The sequence below is a fragment of the Pteropus vampyrus genome, unplaced genomic scaffold (genome assembly GCF_000151845.1).
Source record: "Pteropus vampyrus isolate Shadow unplaced genomic scaffold, Pvam_2.0 Scaffold16, whole genome shotgun sequence".
In the NCBI taxonomy this organism is placed as follows: domain Eukaryota; kingdom Metazoa; phylum Chordata; class Mammalia; order Chiroptera; family Pteropodidae; genus Pteropus; species Pteropus vampyrus.
Genome location: NW_011888797.1, coordinates 1,933,067 through 1,953,188, shown reverse-complemented (window position 1 = coordinate 1,953,188; position 20,122 = coordinate 1,933,067). Strand labels below are relative to the sequence as shown.

General features: G+C 38.9%; 1 protein-coding gene and 1 pseudogene across 5 annotated transcripts in view; both read left to right on the top strand.

The window, feature by feature from the left end:
- Window positions 1-20,122, top strand: part of SLC5A8 (solute carrier family 5 member 8) — a 98,869-nt gene that overhangs the window by 30,786 nt on the left and 47,961 nt on the right. For 3 of the 5 annotated variants that reach the window (XM_023527313.1, XM_023527314.1, XM_023527312.1), the window contains one exon: window positions 2,107-2,212. The exons of 1 other annotated variant lie outside the window; for it this stretch is intronic. In XM_023527313.1, coding sequence (XP_023383081.1) covers window positions 2,156-2,212 — 57 coding nt within the window. In that variant the 5' untranslated portion in view covers window positions 2,107-2,155. Of the gene's footprint in view, window positions 1-2,106; window positions 2,213-19,289; window positions 19,660-20,122 lie in introns of those variants that run through there. One more of the 5 variants, XM_011386691.2, reaches the window with a different exon arrangement.
- On the top strand, window positions 6,480-9,607 carry LOC105310525 (annotated as a pseudogene).

The window sequence follows — 20,122 nt, the reverse complement described above, 5'->3', positions numbered from 1 at the left end:
TGAAGGAGATTCTGTTGGTGCTTGATGGGGAGAGCTTTTGCCAGATTAAGCATGTGGGGTGCTATGTAAATTGACAATACAATCAGCTTAATGAGACTCTGCCAACTTTCAGAATTGTTCAGTCCAGCTTCAGATTTCTGGAGATAAGAGAAAACTTAGTCTACTAGGCTTAGACTTAGGTTTAGATTGGGTTGCAGGTGCTTCCCACGTGGCTAGCAAAATCTCTTTAACTGCTAGAATTGGAAAAGCAGCCCAGGCTGAGCTAGGAGCATTTCTCATAGCTGTGCTAGGCCAGGTTTCCCCCAGGAACCAATTATCCTTTGACATCAAATACCCACCGGCCAGTGAAAGTTCTAACACACCTCGTGGTCCAGGTGGCTGCCCTTAGGAGAAGAAAGAGGCAGCGGAGATACAGTGCCAGTGAGCAGAGCTCTTGCAATGTGGGGTTATGTTCCTTCTTTTATGTCTTTACAAGAAAAGAAATTTGGAGTGTTTATTTGCTGCTGTTGGTCCTTCTCTTCATCTTAGAGGCTCTGGGCCCATTTGCTGCAGTATAAAGGCAATTGTGCTACTTCTGTCACAGAGGGGACTGGACTGGGCCCTTCCCCAAATCTCCAGTGATAGCCCATGTCACATAGAGCTTGAGAGTCAAGTACAGTTTGCTGCTGGGGTGCCACATTCAAAAACATCTCCCTTAGACATTCCTAGATCTCAGGAGAAGTAGAAGCACACCTTATGTTAAGCCCAAAATGTAAAAATTGAGTCATAAAGTAACTTAGCAAATGGATATCTGCTTTGAGATAGGTGACTTTACAAAATATTTACCATAGGATATGTTAGACTATTAGATTGACAAAAAATTTCATATATAATAATCCTTTTCAGACATATATAGAACAATAGCGCTAGGGCTGGATATAAATGCTAACTAAAAAAAAAAAATCACAGCTATACTTTATGGATGATTTTCTGCTATTACAGATTTTTTTTTTGCTTCCTACCTAAGTCCTATTTACACAACTAGACTAAATAATGTCCTTGAAGTCAAGGAATGTGTGACACATTTCTTTTTATCTCAGTTCCTAACCTATATCTTATGGTACTCAATATATGCTGTGTACTAATGATGACATTTACAAATACTTCTTGCTATATAAAATATTGATGAATTACCATCATAAAAATCTGAGTTAGATTAAGGGATTTTAGGTCATCTTCTTTTTGCTTATCTGCATATTCTAATTTTTCTATGATGATTGGGGGTGGGGGAGACTCTCTGCCCTCAACAATATTCTTCCCTCTTAAAGGGAAAGGGGTCACAAATGTACTTGAATGTGATAATAAAAATAAATAAAACAACCAAAGCTAACTTCTATTGAGCACTTACTACATGCCAGGAACTGCTTTAAGTGCTTTACATATATTAGCTCATTTAAACCAAAAAAATGATTCTTCTAATCACAGATATCTCAACATTGTCTAGAGAAACATCCTGTGCTCAAAAGCTGGGTTACTTCCTGATTTTGTGTAAGCGGATCGACGTACTTTATGATTTGAATCATAACGATGCAGTAACACTTGTACGTTCATTTGAAAGACTTTAGGGGAGTGGTCACTATATTGGCACAAAGGTGTGCCTTCACTCATAATAACAGTAGGTATCATAAGTAGAAGTGCAAACAAACTAAAGAAATTGTTTCTTATGATTAGAGATTTTGAAACAGAGTCAGCTGGTTTTCCATGTCACTGCTTCATGACATGAAGAGATTTTGCTCACTAGATAATAAATCTTCAAGTACTGCCCTGAATAAGTCATCTTATGAAGCACAGAGTGATCACACATACACTTGAAATGACTCTATTTAAAGTGAAAAACAACCTGTAACATACAAGGTTTTTGAGGTTGGCCGTCTAGCCCATCAGGCAGGCAGCAGAAGCTAGTTTACCCTACCTGTGATTCTCTAGTGTCTCCAGGGAAGCAAAAATCATATGTAATGAAAGCAAAGAGAAGTCAGTGTCAGCCCAGGGCCAACCCTTCACCCCACCCAAACCAGAAAAGCAGGAGCCTAATGCCATGGAATGTGCTGTGCTTCTTCCTCCTATCAGCCACCAGCTGGACTTAAAACTTCCTGAAGTATTCTGAAACTCAGGGAGAATGAAGTTGGGAGAAAAAGTCACACTGCACTGCCAGAAACTGGAGCAGTCACTGCAGGTACAACAGAATCTGTCATTTTAAAGAATCTATCACTTCGTTACTAGTAAGTAATGAAACCAATTACACCTGTTTAGGTTGGCCTATTGCCATTCTAGAACGTCTCTCCCCTCTGGCCCAGAGTGAAGAATAGGCACTACAGAGGGAAGGAGCAAGAGTGGCTAATGTTGGCAGAAAGGAGAATTGGAATTTTGGAGCTGGGAATTCTTCACACCTTCTACTTCTCGAAGAGGAAACAGAGGCACAGAGAAATTCAGAGACTTACCTAAGGTCACACAGCAGAGTCAGTATTGAAATCCAGACCTTTGGACTTTAAGTTCAATATGCTTTCACTTGGGACATTACCATTTTTTTTTTAAATAAAACAATGTAACATTTCAGAAAATTTGGAAATTTTAGCATTCATATTTATTTATTGAATGTCTACATGTACCGGGTTCTGCTCTAAACAAAACAATGTCCCCGTCCCATAGAACTAACATGTCAGTGGGGTAGACATAGAATGCATAAATAAACAAGTAATATACCATAGTCCCCAACCAATGTGGGTAATTGTTTATGAATAAAGGCCCTTATGGGAAGAAAATGTAACTAACATTGATTTCAATAGGAAAAAACATTTTTTTCTCTTGAGTCCCCAAATTAACACCAATTCTATTAAAATAGATATAGTTATATCAGTTATAAGATAGGTAAACAATTATCATAGGATGTATGTCTATACTCACAGAGCATCCATATGATACCTGGTGTTTATGTAATTAAATGTTTAATGCAAAAAGAAAAGATGGAAAATAAAGATTAAAAATGTGGATGATTAAAAAGATTTTTAAAAGATTAAAAATGATTCAAAGGATGAATATCTTCTTGAGCACTTTAAAAGAAGAAACTTAAGACAACTTGCCTGATTTCTAGGACTGCAAGGATGACACACAGGCACTTATGCTGAAGGTGCTCAGTGGCTTCCTAGCCCAAGAGATCCAAACCCATGCTCTAAATGTGAAGAATGCTCAAAAGCTGAAGTGGAAGTATTAAATAAAAATGATTAGGTCAACTTCTTATAACATACCCCATCCCTCTAACCCCCAACAGAGTTCTATACAGGGCAGGACTGAGTAGTATAATGACAGGTAGTGATAAATGGTAGGGGAACAAACAAAACATATAATACTATGTATATGTATATCTATATCCATATGATATGTTATATATAATATGTCCATTTCCATATATATAATAAAAATAAAATATATATCAAGAGGATAGGGAATAATGGGGATGGAGCAGGAGGGTCACATCTAATACAGAATTAGGGAAAGGAAGGTCTGACTGATCAGAGGTGACATTTCAATATAGCTATGAATGACAGGCGAGAATGAGCCATGGAACTATCTAGGAAAAGAACATTTTGGCAAGAGAACAGTAAGTGCAAAGGCCCTGTGGTAGAGGTGGCTAGATATGCTCAAAGAATGGTGGTGAGGCTGGTGAGAGGGAGCCCAATGAGGGAAGGCAAAGTGGTAGAAGCTGGTGTTGGCCAGGTAGCCAGGTGCTCAGTTAGGGAGAGCCTTGCTGGCTATGCTCAAGATCTGAGTACTTTGGGAGCTAGTGGAAGATTTTAGTGCAAGGAGTGATACAATCAGATTCATATGTGAAAAACAGACTATGGGTCATGGAGATAAAAAGAGAATATCATGGGATTTAACTGAAAGAAGGGGATAGCTCGGGTTAGGGTTACAGTGGTACAGGGAGAAGTAGTTATATAGTATTTTAGTTGTATTTTGAATATAAAGCCAACAGGATCTGCTTTGAGTTGAATGTGAAACATCAGAGTAAAAGAGGAATCAGTACTATTAATAACAGCAACAGCCGACAGTAATTTAATGTATACTCTGTGCCAGACTCTACGTGCTTTTCATGTATTAATAACAACAGTACTACTGTCTTTCTAGTGCCTTCCTTATGCCAGATTCTAAATGCTTTAAGATACATTCACTCACATCTTCACAACAATTCCATAGGGTAGGCATTTTTATTTTCATTTTTGGATGAGAAAACTGAGGCACAGAGAAGTTTGATGGTTTATATAAGGATGGCCCAGATAGGAAATGGTAGAGTTGAGCTTTGACCCAGGTAATCTAGCTGCAGAGTCAAGATTTGTAACCACTGTGCACAAAGCATCTTGTAATTACAAAGTTTTGACATGGGGTAATTGGGTAGGTGATGGTGCCATCGACTGACACAGGAATGTATGGGGCCAAGAAGCAGGTTTGGGGAATGGATATTGGGTTGGGGTTTGGCAATACAAAGTTTGAGATGCCTATTAGACCTTCAAGTGGAGATGTGTGACCACTGGATGTAAAATATCCAGAGTTCAGGGGAGAAGTCAGAGCTGGACAGAGCTATGTGGAACGATCAGCATGTAAATGGAATTTAAGGCTAAGGGAATGGATGAAATCACCTTCAGTGAGCGCTTTGGAGAGGACTAACCCCTGAGACACTCCAACATTTAGAGTTCAGGAATAGAAGGGAGCTCCTGCAAAGGAGACTGGGAAGGAACAACGTGTGAGGCAGGAGGAGAATCAGAATGTGCTGGAAGCCAAGAGTTTCAAGAAGAGGACCATCCACTCTGAAATGCTGCTGAGAAGTCCAGTAAAGCAAGGATGTGTCAGTCCTCATGATGCTGAGTTTAACTGCTGAATACAGTTCCTTCAAGTGGAGGAGTCCTTTTATTATTTACTCTCACATTTTCAGTTCCCTCTGCAGATAGCTCACTAAGTAGAGGAATAAAATTCATTGACTTCAAGTTACACTGTTAATTTGAGTTCAAATTAAATGCCTCTGGGGCACCAGAAACATAGAAGTAAGCAAATCACTGATTTTTTGCTCTTGAGAATAGACCAGGCCAGAAGGAAGAGGCATTGGAGAGGGCAAGAAGAGGAGGAGAAAGACTAAGAAACAGAAGAGAAGGAAGAAGAAGACATTAATGATATTGATATCTGGGGGTTGCCTGATGAAGTTAGTCAGAACACCCCACAGAAAAGCCCCGAACAGTCATGAGTCACTTAACGATGGGGATACGTTCTGAGAAATGTGTCTTTAGGTGATTTCACATCATTGTGTGGACATCATAGAGTATACTTAAACCTAGATGGTACAGTTTACTTCATACACACCTAGGCTATGTGGTGCACCCTATTGTTCGTGGGCTACAAACCTGTACAGCATGTTTCTGGACTGAATACTGTAGGCAACTGTAACACAATTAAAAGTATTTCTGTATCTAAACATACCTAAACATAGAAAAGGTACAGTGAAAATACAATATAAAAGATAAAAATTGTACACCTGTATGTACAGGGCACTTGCCATGAATAGAGCTTGCAGGACTAGAAGTTGCTCTGCGTGAGTCAGTGAGTAAGTGGTGAGTGAATGTGAAGGCCTAGGACATGACTGTACACTGCTGCAGACTTGATAAACACTGTACACTTAAGCCAACTAAATTTATTAAAAAATGTTTTCTTTACTCAATAGTAAATTAACCTTAGCTTACCCTAACTTTTTAACTTTATAAACTTAAAAAAATTTTTAAACTTTTCCACTCTAATTACATTTAGCTGAACACAAATACCTTGTAGAAAAATATTTATATCCTTATTCTGTATTAATAGCAGTGAGTAATGCATTATTCTACAACGTTACCACGGCTACGGCATCACTAGTGATAGGAATTGTTCAGATTCATTATAATCTTATGAGATCACGGTTGTATATGTGGTCTGTTGTTGATCAAAAATGTCATTATGTGGTGTATGACTGTAGTTGACAAACCTCCACTCAATGACCCATCAAGTATGAGAGGAGAATAAAGGCTTTTTCAGGCATGCTGGCTCTCAAAAGAATTACCTCCTGTAGACTCTTTCTCAGGAAGCTACTAAATGGTGCGGACAGCCAAGACAAAGGAGCATACCAAAGAAGAAACATGAGATTCAGATAATAAGAGGTCAACTGGATAAAGACCAAGAAAACCTCTGGAGTATGATAAACTGAGATCCCAAGGCAATAACTGTGTAGCAGGTCTAGAGAGCAAACAGTCCACAGTGATTACGTGATGTATTGAGACATACTGAGTGTTGATTTACACTCTTGGGAAAGAGTTTGGGAAAGAGATGAATGGGGGAAGTATGCACGGGGGGTGGGGTTCTCCTCTTCTTTTTCTTTTTCTTTTTTTTTCTTTGAGTGTGTAGACATTCCCTTAGTCCCCAGTTTACAATATAGAAGCTCAATCACAGTTGTGTCCAGTGCCCTCTGTCCAAAGCCTCTGTGGTTTAACCTCTTTTGTGAGTAAAGCTTATCTTTTGCTGGGCTGGGTGATGGGCAATTGCTCAGCAGCTGGAGTAGGTGAGGGAATGAGGGAAAATTTCCTCATGTACACAGATTTTTGACCAGTTCTCTTTCCTGTCTCTGTCCCCATCATCTTCCTCACTTCAAGAACTATTGTTATCTCCAATTTCTGATCCTTTCTGGGCTTCTGAGGCACAAGTGAACCTGTTTCTGGGCCTCCTGGATGCTGCTGGTTTAAATTTCAGCTTTCTCTGTCTTTTAAAGTAAGTTTCTACTTATTGATCTTCTTTTCGGCTTCCAAAATTTTATCCTTTTCTTTGATTTTCACTTTTTTTTATCATTTATGGTTTATGCTGTTTTTATTCCACTATAGTCATTTTAGTGAGATTTAGGAGGGAACAAAAGGTAAATATATGTGTTTAACCTGCCATGCTGTTTAAAAAACAGTTTTTTAAAAAATTTAAAATATTTGCAGGCAGTTTAATAAACAATTACAAAGCGAACAATCATTAATCAATACTCAAATCAAGAAATAAAACATTGCTAGCATCCTGAAAGCCCTCAGGTATCCCTTCCTGATGGCAAATAGATTTCCAAATTTCACTTTTAGAAATTTGGGGGAACTTCTTGATGCCAACAAGCACTGTAAAGTAGGATCAGTATAACAGGTTTAGCATTTCCTTTAGGCAGTTAACAGTGCTCTGTTTTTTGAGGTTGCAAATATGAACAAGCACAGTCCCTTTTCCCAAGGAGCTTATCTCCCTTTCACAAGAATATCTAGCCAGCTCACCACCCTCCTACATGGGAAACTAGTCTCCCTTCCCAAACCTCAGAATGAATCTGTGCAGCCCCAGTGGGAACCCTGCTCTTCTGGCCACAGCCGATTGGATAGAAGTCTAGGGTCACATGACCCAAGTTGCACCAACTGAATTTCCTCTCTGACGTATTTAGAATTAGAATTGAAAGATGCTAATTGGTTTCTTCTGCTCACTAAATTAAGGGCATATAAGCACTGGCTTGGACATTTCTCACCATGTACCTGTGACAGTGCAGAGAAAACCCATCTGGAGAGACAGAGGGAAAAACAAGGCAAGCATCTAGAGTGTCTTTCCAGTTCCTGCTTTTGGACTTATGAGACAGTCCTACATTAAGAGCCTTTATTAAAACAACTATAGATGCATCTCGGACTCACTCCAGGACAAGGCTCAGCTCTTGCCAGGCTAACTTGAGACATGTCTGACACAAGCGAGAGTGGTACAGGTACAATCACTTTCAGGTTGAAGCTTCAGAAAAGGACAGTGGCTTGAACATGTAGACCTTGTTGACAGTGACCAAGAACTTGGAGATCTCAGAGTCACTGGAAGTTTCAAAGGCACCAGAGGTCTCAGAGACTGTGAAGGTCTTAAATGCTGCAGGGGTCTCAAAGACCACAGAGGTCTCAAAGACCCCAGAGGCTTAGGAGACAACTGCCAGTCATGTCTCACCTTCCACTAAATCGACTGATACCCAGGTCCTAGCAGCTGAAAAGAAGAGTCCAGCAGGCGACACCAAGAAGCAGAATGCTGACCCTCAGGCTGTGACAGTGCCTGCCACTGAGACAAGAAAGATCAGCTGTGTAGCTGATATGAAGGTCAATACCAAGGCCCTGAAGACTGAGGCTGCTGCCTCTCAGGCTCCAGAAGATGAATCGGAGCCTGAAGGTACAGCTGCCTAGGCTCAAGAGAGTCAGGATACTCAGCCTGAGGTCAAGGCCAAGAAAGCTTGGAAGGTGAAGCACCTGAATGGGAAAGAGGTTGGCAACAGTAATCAGATTCAGGCTTCTGGAACCACAGGTGGCCAAAGGGTCTTAAAGGCCCTAATGGCCTCAGTGGCCTGCAGGGCTTCAAGGGGTCCCATAGCCTTTTGTGCCCACAGAGTATCAAGAACTTGGTTGGCTGCTTGGGCCTGGAGGGCTTTGTTTTCTCTGAGATCTCCTAAGGCCTATAGGGGCAAGGCTCGCCACAGAGGTGCCAAGAGCCTGAAGTGCCACCACCTTATGAGGTGGCCCTTTTGCAAGGGAGAGCAAATGATTTAGTGAAGTATCTGTTGGTTAAAAACCAGACAAAGATTCCCATTAAGCGCTCAGACATGCTGAAGGACATCATCAAAGAATACACTGATGTGTACCCTGAAATTATTGAATGAGCAGGCTATTCCTTGGAGAAGGTATTTGGGATCCAACTGAAGGAAATCGATAAGAATGACCACCGTACATTCTTCTCAGCACCTTGGAGCCTACTGATGCAGGCATACTGGGAACAACCAAGGACTCTCCAAAGCTGGATCTTCTCATGGTGCTTCTTAGCATCATCTTCATGAATAGAAATCAGTCCAGTGAGGCTGTCATCTGGGAGATGCTGCACAAGTTGGGGCTGCACCCCAGGATACTTCATTCGCTTTGGGGGGATGTGAAGAAGCTCATTACTGATGAGTTTCAAACAGAAGTCCCTGGACTATGCAAGAGTCCCTAATAGCAATCCCCCTGAGTATGAGTTCTTCTAGGGCCTGCATTCCTACTATAAGAGCAACAAGATGAAAGTCCTCAAGTTTGCCTGCAAGGTACAAAAGAAGGATCCCAAGGAATGGGCAGCTCAGTACCGAGAGGCAATGGAAGCAGATATGAAGCCTGTGGCTGAGGCTGCAGCTGAAGCCAAGGTGAGGGCCGAGATTAGAGCTCAAATGCATCTGGGCCTTGCAACTGAGATGAAGCTGATATTGGACCCTGGGCCAAAGCCCGGATCCAGGAAGGAGCTGAAGCTAAAGTCAAAGCCCAAGAGAGTAGTGGTGCCAGTACTGGTGCTGATGTCAGTGGTGGCTTTGGTGCCAGTGCCAGCTTGACCCCCACTTCCATATTTGGGCTCTTCGCTGGCCTCAGTGGAGCTGATGCCAGCAGCAGTGGCAGCTCTGGTGCCTGTGGTTTCTCTTACAAGTGAGATTTCAGGTATTGCTAATCTCAGCAGTATTTCTCTTCAAGCCAGGGTGCATTCTCAGGAACCTACTCAGCACGTCACTCTAGGCAGCTACTATCAATCAATTTAAGTTGGTACTCTACAATAAATCTATTTGCCATTTCTGAGTTTATTCCTTTTTTTGCTTTTTTTTGTTTTGTTTTGTTTTGTTTTTGGTTGGCTGTCACATTTTGGTATCACAATTAAAAGTGAATTGGGAAAGTTTCCAAAAAAAAAAAAAACCAAAAAAAAAAAAACAACCCCAACTATAATACTATACCATATGAAGAGGGCTCAAAGCAGTAAAGAGAGTATATCTGGTTATAGAGCAGGTAGGATTAGAAGTAGTGAAATATTTTATGAAAATCTTTGACAGTTGAGATCACTGTAAATGATGGGTAAGAATCTTAACAGGAGGAGATGGGGTGAGAGTATTTATAAGTGAAAGGAACTATACAAGGGAGAGAAAAATTGGGGGCTGTGTTCCAAGAGAATGGGGATGATCATGTCTTCTAGTGAAAATTCAAGAGCTTCTTGAGCAGTTTTTATCCTTGCACGAGCTATGACACATGTCAGCACATTCTAGGTCCTTTTTCCACTTGAAAATAATTATCAGCAAGTGTCAGTTTATTTCCATTGGCCTCCCTCTAGTTACTTTGCCTTAAAAAACATTGAAGAGGCCATCCAAAAAAACTCCTGTATTTCTACAGGAGAAACCTACTCTAAAAAGATGTAATTAATAATACAATGCTATAATCTTCAGTATCAATTTCTTCCTTGTTTCCTTGTTTCAGGGTAAGTGGTAAAAAAACACCTCTCGTCGGTGTGAAATAAGTAATAGCAAATTCAAACATAGTTTTACTCCATTGAAACCTGTTTGGTTCTGCTGGCACTCTTCTCAATATCTGTATCTATGGCCTTCAGATATAGTAGGCCACCCATTTTCAGGGCCACCAATTACTTTTCTGGGAATAAAGATATTTTCCCAAATTTTAAAAGCACACCAAAAATGGGATTTAAAAAAAGTGTATAAAATACCTATTGTGGTTTAAACAGCCATTTCCACAAACTGTTAAATGTGAATATACTTCTAAAACTTGAATGAACTATACAGTTATAAGGAATTTACATAAATTGTCATATTTTATATTTTTACATGTTTATAATTACAATGATTAGTGAGAGGTATAAAACTGAACTCAGTAGAAGTTTTGGAGAGAAGCAAAAGAGTGAGATGAGAATTTGTACCACATAGCTAATATCGTTTACCGTACTTAGGGTAAGATCTAGTTTTTATACTGAAATAACTTTTAGGCAACAAGCTAATGAAGTTATGAATTTGAAGGAAGCTCATGTAACACCCTTAAATGTTGATTTGTTCATAATTTTAAGTATTATTTATTCCCAAACCAATCTTTATCATAGTCTTGTATTTAGAACTATGAGGTCAAAATCCTGTCCTTTTTTTCTGAGTGTCTAACACAGATATAATCTTATTACAACAGATATCACTGCAACATTTTTTTTGTATCATAGATTTTTATATTCCAGTCATAAAATAGTACCATCTATATAACAAAATAATTTAGATAGTGCCTTGTATATAACCTTAATGAGCTTTGACTTTACTCCACTCTGTATGCTAAGTGTACTTCTAAAATCCATGCAAGCTGATTTTTTAAAAAGCATATCCCACTTCAAAGCGCACTTGAGAAATGCTTTCTTCAAGGGATATGAGCAATGAAGAAGGGGTTTGTTTGCTGTGACCAGGCACTACACCTGTCTGCTCTGTGTTCTTGTAGGTCCTGTCTGTTTCTATGTGGCCCTAGTTCCAGTGGTCTTCTGAGTAATTCCTTGAAGAGAGAATAGCTGTTTGAAAACTCAAGAGGAAAAACTGAAGACTATCAACTTTAAGTACAGAAGGGCAAAAGTAGGAACTAGTCATTGTTATAGTTGATTTGTGTTTTTAAATCTGTGAACTTCTAATTACTTCAAAAATTACTTTCTCCTATGATGAAAAAAGAAATTTAATTAAATTGCTTGTCATACATACTTAGGAAAATACAAAATGACGGCACTGGAGCAATTCTCAAGAAGCCTCTGAACCAACACACCCAGTGGCTGGCTTCAGACCAGAGCACCACCCAATTAGCTCCAAAAATGACACACCCAAAAGGTAGACTCAGCAGGCACCAGAGCCCCACTAAAGCAGATCCCAATCCATGGTGTCAGCCCATGCATAACAGCTCATCTGCTGTAGTCATGGCCAGTCCTCAGAGCCAGTCAGCCTGAGGGTCAGTCCCACCCACTGACATGGCAACAGCAGTCAAGGCTCAACTAGAATAGGAGGGCCAAGGAGACTTTACCACTGGGCCTCAAAGGATACCTAGTACATGAGGCCATCCTGCCAAGACAGGAAGATGTAGCAGATTTACCTAATACATAGAAACAAACAGGGAGTCAGCCAAAATAAGGAGACAAATATGTTCCAAATGAAAAAACAGGAGAAGACTCCAGAAAAAGAACTAAACAAAATGGAAACAAGCAATCTATCAGATACAGAGTTCAAAACGCTGGTTATAAGGATGCTTGATGAACTTAGGAGAATAGATGAACTCAATGAGAATCTCAACAAAGAATAGAAACCATAAAAAAGAACCACTCAGAAATGAAGACTAAAATAACTGATATGAAAAACACCAGGTGGAATCAACAACAGATTAAATGAAGCACAGGATCAAATCAGCAATTTAGAAGACAAGGTAGCAGAAAACACCCAGTCAGAACAGAAAAAAGAAAAAGGAATAAAAAGATATGAGGATAGTTTATGGGACCCCTGGGACATGAAGCATAACAACATTCGCATCATAAGGGTACCATAGGATAAGAGAGAGAATAATGGATCGTAAACCTATTTGAAGAAATAATGACTGAAAACTTCCCAAACCTGGTGAAGGAAATAGACATATAAGTTAAGGAAGTACAGAGAGTCCCAAACAAGATGAACCCAAAGAGGCCCACACAAAAGCACATCATAATTAAAAAGCCAAAGATAAAAAACAAAGGGAGAATCATAAAAGCCACAAGAGAAAGGCAGTTAGTTACCTACAAAGGAGCTCCCATAAAACTGTCAGCTGATTTCTAAACAAAGTTTGCAGACCAGAAGAGACCGGGAAGAAATATTCAAAGGGATGAAAAGTAAGGATCTAAAACCAAGATTACCCCACAAGGCTATCATTTAGAATCAGAGGAGGAATAAAGAGCTTTCCAGATAAGAAAAAGCTAAAGGAGTTCATCGCTACCAAACCAGTATTACAAGAAATATTAAAGAGACTTCTTTAAGAAGAAGGAAAGAAGATTTAAAAAAAATGAATAATAAAATGGCAATAACTACATACCTATCAATAATTACTTTAAATGTAAATGAATTAAATGCTTCAATCAAAAGGCGTAGGGTAGTTGAGTGGATAGGAAAACAAGACCCATACATATGCTGCCCACAAGAAACCCACTTCGGATTGAAAGACACACAGAGACTGAAAGTAAAGGAATGGAAAAGGATATTTCATGCAAATGGAAAAATAAAAAAGCTGTGATAGCAAAATCAGAGAAAATAGACTTTAAATTAAAGTCTATACAAGAGATAAAGGTTATTTCATAACAATAAAAAGATGAATCCAACAAGAGAATATAACCCTCGTAAATCATTAAACATGCCACATACTAACACCCATATTATAAAGCAATTATTGATGGACATATAGGGAGAGAGCAACAGTAATACAGTCATAGTAGGGGTTTTTAACACCCCATTGACATCAATGGATAGATCATCTAGACAGAAAATCAACAAAGCAGCAGCAGCCTTACATGACACATTAGACCAGATGGATTTAATTGATATTTTTAGAACATTTCACCCTAAAGCGGCAGAATATACATTATTTTGAAGCATGTATAGAACATTTTCCAGGATAGACCACTTGTTAGGCCACAAAATAAATCTCAGAAAATTTAAGAAGATTAAAATCAAGCATCTTCTCCAGTTACAATGTTATAAAACTAGAAATGGATTACATGAAGAAAACTAAAGAACATGCAAACAAATGGAAGCTAAATAACATGATACTAATGAATGGGTAACAAGGAGATCAATGAAGAAATCAAAAGATGCCTTGAGACAAATGAAAATGAAACACAATGTCCCCAAACCTGTGGGACACAGACAAAGCAATATTAAGAGGGAAATTCATAGCAATACAGGCCTACCTCAAGAAACAAGAAAAATCTCAAATAAACAATTTAACATTACACTAAAGAAACTAGGAAAAGAGCAACAAACAAAGTCCAAAGTGAGTAAAAGAAAGGACCTAATAAAGATCAGAGCAGAAATAAACAAAATAGAGTATAAATAAAAAAGTACAAAAGATCAATGAAGCCAAGAGCCGGTTCTCTGTAAAGATAAACAAAAATGATGAACCTCTAGCCAGACACATCAAGAAAAAAAGAGAGGACACAGACACAGATAAATAAAATCACAAATAAAAGAGAAATGACAAGTAATACCACGGAAATACAAAGGAATATGAGAAAATACTACAAATAATTATATGCCAACAAATTGGACAACCTGGAAGAAATGGGTAAAGTCCTAGAAATGTGCAATCTTATAAGATTGAATCAAGAAGACATAAAATCTGAACAGAATAACTACTAATGAAATCAAATCAGTAATCAAAAAACTCTCCCCCCCACAAAAAACAAAATCCTGGACCAGATGGATTCACAGGTAAATTTTACCAAACAGTCAAAAATTAACATCTATCCTCAAATGTTTTCAAAATATTGAAGAGAGAAAGCTCCCAAACTCATTTTTTGAGGCTAGCAATACCTTGATTACAAAACCAGACAAAGACATTACCAAAAAAAAAAAAAAAAAAAAAAGAAATTATAGGCCAATATCCCTGATGAACATAGATGCCAAAATCCTCAACAAAATATTAGCGAATTGAATTCAGCAATTCATTAAAGAGATCATACACTATGATCAAGTGGGATTTATTTCCAGGATGTCAGTTTGGTTTAATATCTGCAGATCAATTAATGTGATACATAAACATTATAAAGGATAAAATAAAATAAAGGATAAAAATCATATGATCCTATCAATAGATGCTGCAAAAGCATTTAACAACATCCGGCATCCATTTATGATAAAAACTTTCAGCAAAGTGGGAATAGAACATACGTCAACAATAATGGCCACATATGACAAGCCCACAGCTAATATCATATTCAACAGAGAAAAGGTAAAAGTATTTTCCTTAAAATCGGAACAAGATAGACATCCATTTTCACCACTTTGTTCAACATTGTATTGAAAGTCATATGCACAGCAATCATACAAGAAAAAGAAAGAAAAGCCATCCAAACTGGAAATGAGGTAAAACTGTAATTAATTGCAGATGACATAAAACTGTATATAGAGAACCCTAGAGATTCCACCAAAAAATTATTAAATCACATAAATGAATTCAGTAAAGTAGCAGGATACAAAATTAATTTTCAGAAATCAGTTTTATTTTTCTACACCAATAAAAAACTATCAGAGAAATTAGGGAAACAACTGCATCAAAAAACAAAACAAAACAAAACATAGGCATAAATTTAACCAAGGAGGTAAAAGACCTGTACTCAGAAAATTATAAGGCATTGAAAAAAGAAATTGAAGGATACAAATAAATGGATGCATATATTGTGCTCATGGCTAGGAAGAATTAATGTTGTTAAAATGTCCATACTACCCAAAGCAATCTGTAGATTCAATGCAATCCCTATGAAAATACCAATGATATTTTTCACAGAAGTAGAACAAATAATCCTAAAATTTATATGGAACCATAAAAAACTCCGAATAGTCAAAGCAATCTTGAGAAAGAACAATGGTGAAAGTATCATGCTACCTGATATCAAACTATACTACAAGGCTGTAGTAATCAAAACAGCATTGCACTGGCACAAAAACGGACACATTGATCAGTGGAATAGAATAGAGAGCCCAGAAATAATCTCACACCTATATGGTCAATTAATCTATGACAAAAGGCAAGAATGTACAATGGCTAAAGACAGTGTCTTAAATAAATGGTACTAGGAAAACCTGACAGACATATGCAAAAAACAAAAACGAAAAGAGAGATTAGACCATCTTCTTATACCATATATGAGTAAACTCAATATGGATTAAAGACTTAAATGTAAGTCCAAAACCCATAAAACTTCTAGAAGAAAACATAAGTAGTAAACTCTTTGACATTGCTCTTAGTAATTTTTTTGCGGGATGGCGGGGGGAGGATGTGTCTCCTCAGGCAAGGGAAACAAAAGAAAAATTAAACAAATGGATCTATATCAAACTAAAAGTTTTTGCACAGCAAGCCATCAACATAACAAGAAGACAACCTACTGAATGGGAAAGAATATTCACCAATGATACATCTGATAAGTGGTTAATATCCAAAATATATAAAGAACTCATACAACTTAATACCAGAAAAAGAAACAATCCAATTAAAGGATGAACAGGACCTGAACAGACATTTCTCCAAAGAGGACATACAGATGGCCAATAGATGTATGAAAAAATGCTCAACATCACTAATCATTAGAGAAATGCAAAGTAAGATCACAATGAGATATCATCTCACATCTGTCAGAATGGCTTTCATCAATAAATCAACATACAAGTGTTGGTGAGGTTGTGGAGAAGAAAGAACCCTTGTGCACTGTTGGTAGGATTACAAATTGGTGCAGCCAATTTTTGTAGAGAACAGAATAGAGGTTCCTCAAATAATTAAAAAAATCAAACTACCTTATGACCCAGTAATTCCACCTCTGCATATTTATCTGAAGAAATCAAAAACACTAATTAAAAAAGACCTATGTATCCCTATGTTCATTGCACTGTTACTTATAATAGCAAGATATGGAAGCAACCTAAGTGTCCATTAATAGACGAATGGATAAAGAAGAGGTAGTACATATATCCAATGGAATATTACTTGGACATAAAAAGAATGAAATTTTAGCATTTGCGACAACGTGAGTGGACCTAGAGGGTATTATGCATAAAAACAGACACATTGATCAGTGGAATAGAATAGTGAAATAAGTCAGACAGAGAAAGACAAATGCCATATGATTTCACTTATATGTGGAATCAAAAAAAACAAACCAACAAATAAAACAGGAACAGATTGATAGATACAGAGACAAAACTGATGGTTGCCAGATAGGAGGGGGCTTAGGGGACTCAGTGTAAAGGTGACAGGATTAAGAAATACAAATTGGCAGTTACAAAATAGTCATGGGGATGTAAATACAGCATAGGAATATAGTCAATAATATCATAATAACTATGTATGGTGTCAGGTGGGCACTAGACTTATTAGGGGGATTACTTTGTAAATTATATAATGTCTGTGCTTTACACCTGAAACATATAATATTGAATTTAAACTAATTGAAAATGTTTTTAATTTTTAAAAATACAATAGAAAATACAATTTTTGAATAAAAAGATTTTGATGTTTTCTCAGCTGAATTTTCTTTTTGTGTGTGAAATGAACAAACAACCTTGTATATTCAAAGGCTCATGAATAGAGAATTCATTTATTCTTTTTGAAAACATTGTTTGAATATGTATATCAGACATTTGAAGGATCTGAAAGATATATACGTAGTTCATGACATTATGTAAATGTAATAAAGCAAGAAAAATAGGGAAAACAAACTGTTTCTAATAGTGGTACTTCCAAGATATCTCTTACATCAGCCCCATTGTCAATAAATTAGAAAGCAGCTAAACAATTACACAGTGCCAGCACTTACAGTGCCAGGGGACATTTCACCTTCATTATATTGCCCACATATAATCTCATTTAATCCTCTATAACTCCATGAGAAAAGAGTTATTATCCACATTTTAGATATAAGAAACTAAGGCATAGAAGTACTTGCCCAAGATATCATGACTAATTGATGGTTTAAGCGAGTGGAGTTTAATCTCAGGCTATTATTCTAACAAGACTACAAAGATATATTGGTCATTAGCTGCCCGAGGTTCTCTTCTTAATTCTAAATAGCTAAAGAAAATGAGTTTTGTTTAAATAGCATTTTCTCATATCTAGAGCTATTGGCTTTAAAGGAAGTTCCCAGAAAGTAGATTCAATTACTAGAAGGGTTATGCTTACAGGTTGCTGTCTTTCTAAACATATATGTAGATAGGTAAATATATATAATATATAAATATGATAAATTTTACACTGTTGGGACATAATTCCAAACCACATATTTTTTCAAGTAATTGCATTATTTGAATTTAACTTTTATTTCTCTCTTTCTTTGTGAAAATGTTATACAAATAATACCAGTTTACAAAAAAAAATTTAAATTTTATATAGCTTTACATACTGGGCTGGGCGAAATGCATTATGTGGATTGTTTACCAAGGGCCAGCTGGTAAGTTATATAGACGTATGAAAATGGACATGGATGGCCTGAAATAGACCTTTCCCTGGGCACATTTGGCTGGAAGGTCTATTTTAAAAGAAAAACCTAAGATCACATTGCTTTACAAGTGTGACTCATGTGTTGTTAGTAACATTTCAAGGCAAGCCACTTAAAATGTGTCCTCAGTACTGATACTGGAAACGATCTTGTATCCCACATGCTTTCGAGTGTCATTTAAGTGCATATGTTTATGCCTTCATTTAACTCGTATCTACATTTGGACAGTACAAAGTACAGCATGTGATTAAGAGAACAAACTGAAATCAGAACTGAATTGAAAATCTTAATCTCCAACATTTCCTTGGGCAAGTGATTTAACCTTTCTAAACCAGTTTCCTCATTTGAAAAATGGAGATGATTCATATCTCAAGGGTAATAGTAAGAATTATACTAGTTGATGTATGAGTGCCAAGCATGTTATGTATCACGTGGAAAGCCTCAATAAATAGTAGGTAGTATTAATACAACAGCAACAATCATTTCTATGAGAGATTGTTGGGCATCAAAAATGATTGTTGAATGAAAACGCAGGAAACCAATGGCAGGGACTTCTTCATCTCGTTTATAACTGCTTGCCTGCCTAAGGACTGGCACCTCAGATGAGTGCACAGTCTACCCAGCCGCCCATTAATTTATCAAATAAGGCAATCTGAAAACTCCAGGCGTATCTTCTTATCAGGACCCTGACTTTTGAACTGTAAAGGCGTGACAACTGCCCTTCGACCAACACTCCCCCATCGGTTGCCTGCTCATTTAAATGGTGCATCCCTTCGGGTGCAGTTGACGAAATTTGCGCCGAGCGCTCCCTGTGGATTCGCGGGACGTGGCTAAAGGCTCCAGTTCTCACCTGCGCAGGTATCCGCGGTGACAGGGAGATCAGGGCAATTCGGGTCTGGCACCTGGTGAGCGCTCAGCGCTGCGTGGGGGCTTCCCGAAGTCCCAGATCTAGGGGCTCTGTTGGCTGCTGTAGGTGCAGAGGCTGCTGCGGGCGCATATCCCCTTTCCCCTTTCGCTGGGTTCTCGGAACCCGCGGGAACCGACACCTGGAGGACGCCTCCCATCCCCGTAGGGCGCCACGCCCCCGTGCCCTGGGCGCGGGGAAATAAGCAGTGAGCGCCAGGCCGCCCAGGTAAAGCTCCAGGTCAAGCTACGCGCCTCGGAGTCGCCAGTTACGCACAGAGCCCCGGCGACCGTGTGGCCATGGACGCGTCGCGGGGTATCGGCACCTTCGGGATTTGGGACTACGTGGTGTTTGCCGCCATGCTGGTCATCTCCGCGGTCATCGGCATCTACTACGCCTTCGCGGGGAACAGCCAGCACACCTCCAAAGAATTTCTGATGGGTGGTCGCAGCATGAACCCTGTGCCTGTGGCGTTGTCCCTCACCGCCAGCTTTATGTCAGCCGTCACCGTCCTGGGCACTCCCACCGACGTCTACCGTTTTGGAGTCATATTCAGCCTCTTTGGCATCACCTACTTCCTTGTGGTGGTCATCAGCGCGGAGGTCTTCCTCCCGGTGTTCTACAGATTGGGAATTACCAGCACTTACGAGGTAAAGGGCGAGGGGGTTGGGGAAAGAAGGGGGGAGGATTTGTCAAGCTCCTGGAGGGATTTTCCTGGGGGCAGACTCACCTCCAAGGCGAAATCTCTCCCTGCCCATCGCCTTCCCCGCCCTCCCCTTTTGGGAAGAGGTGTGCTTTAAGGAGAAAAAATACGGAACTTACTCTCAGGATCTCAGTCAACAGAGACTTCCAAAGTGATCTGGACTTGTGCTCCTCTAGGGCCCTTTCTGCTTTGACGACTTTGATTCCAAGTCAAGGGGAAAGATTTTAAAACTTTTTATCTTGGTGGAGGGTAAGTCGTTCAAGTCTCAGCTCCTCCTCCCTAAAATGAATCCCCTTGTTCCAGGTCCTCAGCCACTCCTCGCTTTTCCAGGATTGATGGAGAAACATTTGTACTGTCCCCTTCTTCCCCCTCCACACACCCAAAGAGAGGCTGGTGCTCCAGTGGTTAAG